The following is a 3,723-nucleotide window of genomic DNA, read 5'->3' as shown; positions in this document are numbered from 1 at the left end:
CACTCAACCCCCGGTGGTTGGTCACTTTTTCGTTTGACACTTTTTTAGTTTGTACCCCGTTGGTTGGTCAAAGTCAAACTAAAAAGTGACGAACTGTCACTTTTTACTCGGCGCTCACGCACACTATCAAAACAAACGTTTAGTAGTGTGTGTGAACTCTGTGTAAGAAGGGTGTCAAACTAAAAAGTGACCCCGTTCGTTTGACAACAGTTGGTGTCAAACCAACGGGGTTTGAGTGTAGTCGCTGCACAAGTTTTCCGAGACGTAGGTCTGCCTGACCGGATCGATGAAAACACGAAGCTGGAGAAAAGTGAACAACGTCATGGTCGCAGGAGCCCTGTGTAACTTTTGGTCCTGGAACGAAATCCTTGACCTCGATATCGCTGCACCACCCAACGCGAAGCAGCCTGCCGGAACCAGGAGGGATCATGACCATTTTCCCCAAGGAACCAACATTGAATACCATGAAAAACTTTCTTGAACGAAGCTTTATTTTATAAAATATGATCCTGTCATTATATTTTTGTAATTATTATCAAATAATTCAATAAAAATGCCGTTTAGTTGTTAATCAATTATTCACTGCAACTAGTTTAATTATTAATTCAAAGAAAATCCTTGGAAACGCCCTCAAGTAGGCAACCTCTCAACCGGTGAAATATTTCCCCACGCTCGAACTCGACAAATCACGAAAATCATGATTTTGCCAGTTCGACCCACTTTACCAAAAAAAGTGTTATCCGAGTTGAACTCCAAAAATCATGATAATTACCATTTTTTTGGTTTTATTTGGTAAGCGTGTATAGTTTTAGGTCAGAGGTCCCAGCATGCTGAGCGAAGAACTTAGTTACTTGCCAAAGACAACCTCAATGCAAAAATTGTATGAGGACAAAACATTACAAGTTAAATGTTTGAAGATTTGTATAGATTATAAGAAATAAAAGATACCATTACAAACTCCATTAAATGGTACTCAAAAACGAACCTTCAAGAATTACAAAAGAAGCTTGTAATGATCAAGGAAAAATCAGAAATTGAATTGGAAAAACCATCAAGATCAATTTCACTGTGCTTAATTTGTAACAAAGGGAGACAAGGTTGAACAAATCGCTAGAAAAAGTTTCCAGCTAAAAACATCTAAACGCCTCCGTTCATTCGATTACCAGGTTAGTGTAAACAAATGCAGTTAACAGAAACCAACGAAACGCATAGATTTTGAAGTCGGTTTTAGAGATGACATGTTCAATCAGAACTCTAAGTTCTGTTCCAAGCTATAGCAGATCACAATACTCCGACTTTGTTTGCTGCGATCACCCGTTGAGTCACCGCGAGCCCTCCCAGCCCTGTTTAAGGCCTTTTCAAGTGACACCTGAATACTTCCAAACTGCAGAGATTTGCGTGATTTACCCAGACACAACAGTATGAGTATTTCGCGTTGACAAAGACGAAGCAAAGCAGTTCCAGTGTCTTGTTACATCTTGAAATATGGCCAAATTCAAGAACCTGCTGTCTGGGTTATTCCCGAAGACTAATTCAAAGCTGGAAACCGATGCCGCCGTAATTCCGCGAAGAACCGACGCCGAGGACGCCGAAAACAAGAACGAAACATCGACGGCAAATGTCCCAGTTCCCGAGACGACCGCAGAGGTTCCCGGAACTTCCGCGTTGGTTCCGGCAACGACGACGTCAGAAGATGAACCCCAGCAGCTTCAGCTGGTCAACCCGGCGCTCACCCAGAACATCGTAAACAACGTGCAGAACAATACACTCAGCGGACCGCAAACAACCATCAGTGCGGGAGGAGTTCATGTCGTGCACATAAAGAATGCTAAAAACTTTCAAATCGGAAACAGTTTCACGTTCAATTTGGCCACCGAAAATGGCAACAACAAACCAACCAACAGCAACGGTCAGGTAAAGTGGGCCAACCTTAAGCTGTCCGACACAATCCGCGAGATGATGAAGAGCGAGGACGAGCTGGACACCGGAATGATGGACACCATCTCCAGGCACCTGGGCTACGAGTGGAAGGCCTTCGCGCGAACGCTGGACTATTCCGAGGGGCAGATTGAGGCCTTCGAGTGCGATCACAAAACGCTCGCTGAGGTAGGTTGAACGGCGGTCGTGTCTAGTTCCTTATCTCAAACTGGGTCATGTAATTTCAGCAAATTTACCAATTTGTACTCGACTGGTCCCGGAACGACGACAATCCGACACTTGGCCGGATGGTGGAGCTGCTCTGGGAGAACAAACACAAGGAGACGGTCTACCGGATGAAGGTGCTGTGGAAGGAACGGCGGCGAAATGCTGCCAACTCCAACTAGTGTGGTGTGCCTTTCCCAAGCTTAGTGGGAAAACCCAAATTAGTTATTCTTAGTGAACGTGATAAACCATCCGAGATGCAAGGGGAGAAAATGAATCGTTCCGTGAAGTGCCTTAACTATACAACATTCTAGCTGTTATTCGTACTATTTTTGACATTCCAAATTATACCTATATTTTGTAATATGTTTAAGCATAATTGTTAAAATAAAAAGCAAGGCTTTACAGCTGGCTTCATATATGGGTTTGACTTCTACTACACTCAAATCCCGGTGGTTGGTCACTTTTTCGTTTGACACTTTTTTAGTTTGTACCCCGTTGGTTGGTCAAAGTCGAACTAAAAATTGACGAACTGTAACTTTTTACACGAACACTATCAAAACAAACGTTTGGTAGTGTATGTGAACCCCGTGTAAAAGGGGTGTCAAACCAAAGAGTGACCCCGTTCGTTTGACAACAGTTGGTGTCAAACCATTGGGGTTTGAGTGTAATCTACTTAGATCTTTGTGACATAACCAAGTTATATTTGATTACCTTACACACTTAATAATAATTTTTAACATTGTACATTATTTTTCGCAATTCGCAATTTTCAGTGTAAGAACGGGCCTTGACCGATCTTATGCACCAGGTTCCCGACAAACACGCACTGTCCTTACACCTACATCTCACCCTTACTCTGAGTCAGTACGAGCAACACGCTAGAACACGCTTTGAGTGTTCGTGTCAGGCATGCACACCTTCTTTTCCGGTTACGCATTTTAACTCGGCCGGTGGTGGTACATTACATAGGGTTTGATGTAAGTATAAGCGCCTAACCATCTATAGTGTGCCTATCAACTTTCATTAAAGCAAAAAATGTTTTATTTTTAGTTTGAATTTAAACACTAGTTGTTTTTTTACTGTGTTTTGTTTTCTCCTGAAATCTTTTCTAGTGTTGAGTCGTGTTAATCTGTTGCTATTTCTTCTGTCGCGGTGTTTTGTTACAATATTTTGGTCCTAAGCATTTTAGAAAAAAAATGCAAAAGTACAATAGTAATATTTGTGTTAATCATTCCATAAATAGAGTAAGGGCTCGAACCTCACTTGCTTAAGAAAAAGGTGAAGTTTCAAAACAATTGACAGTGAAGGAAATATGCTATGTAAAGAAACCATAGTACAGTCATCCCTCATATTCGGAACAGTTTACCGATCGGCCAATGTTCAAAAAATCATAGAAAATCGATAATTGAACTTAATGATTCGCCTTCGTTTGAATGCTTTTCTTGCGATCTTTCGAATGCTGTATCGAACAACTGCAAATTTTAACTTTTACATCAAGTTTTTAAGTAGAAACTTTGACCCAGAAAATCCACAAATTCGGAACACTTTTTTCTTACGAATGTAAACAAACTTTGGTTC

General features: G+C 41.4%; 1 protein-coding gene across 1 annotated transcript; it reads left to right on the top strand.

Annotated features, from left to right (window-relative positions):
* The first annotated feature begins 1,329 nt into the window (after nt 1-1,329).
* Nucleotides 1,330-2,559, top strand: LOC120422704 (protein immune deficiency). Its single transcript, XM_039586216.2, has 2 exons — nt 1,330-2,106; nt 2,166-2,559. Exons 1-2 carry the CDS (start codon nt 1,486-1,488, stop codon nt 2,322-2,324), a joined length of 780 nt encoding a protein of 259 aa, XP_039442150.1. The 5' UTR covers nt 1,330-1,485; the 3' UTR covers nt 2,325-2,559.
* Nucleotides 2,560-3,723: the final 1,164 nt, after the last annotated feature.

This window comes from Culex pipiens, chromosome 3 (assembly GCF_016801865.2).
Source record: "Culex pipiens pallens isolate TS chromosome 3, TS_CPP_V2, whole genome shotgun sequence".
NCBI lineage: Eukaryota > Metazoa > Arthropoda > Insecta > Diptera > Culicidae > Culex > Culex pipiens.
This window is presented reverse-complemented; position numbering and strand designations above follow the sequence as displayed.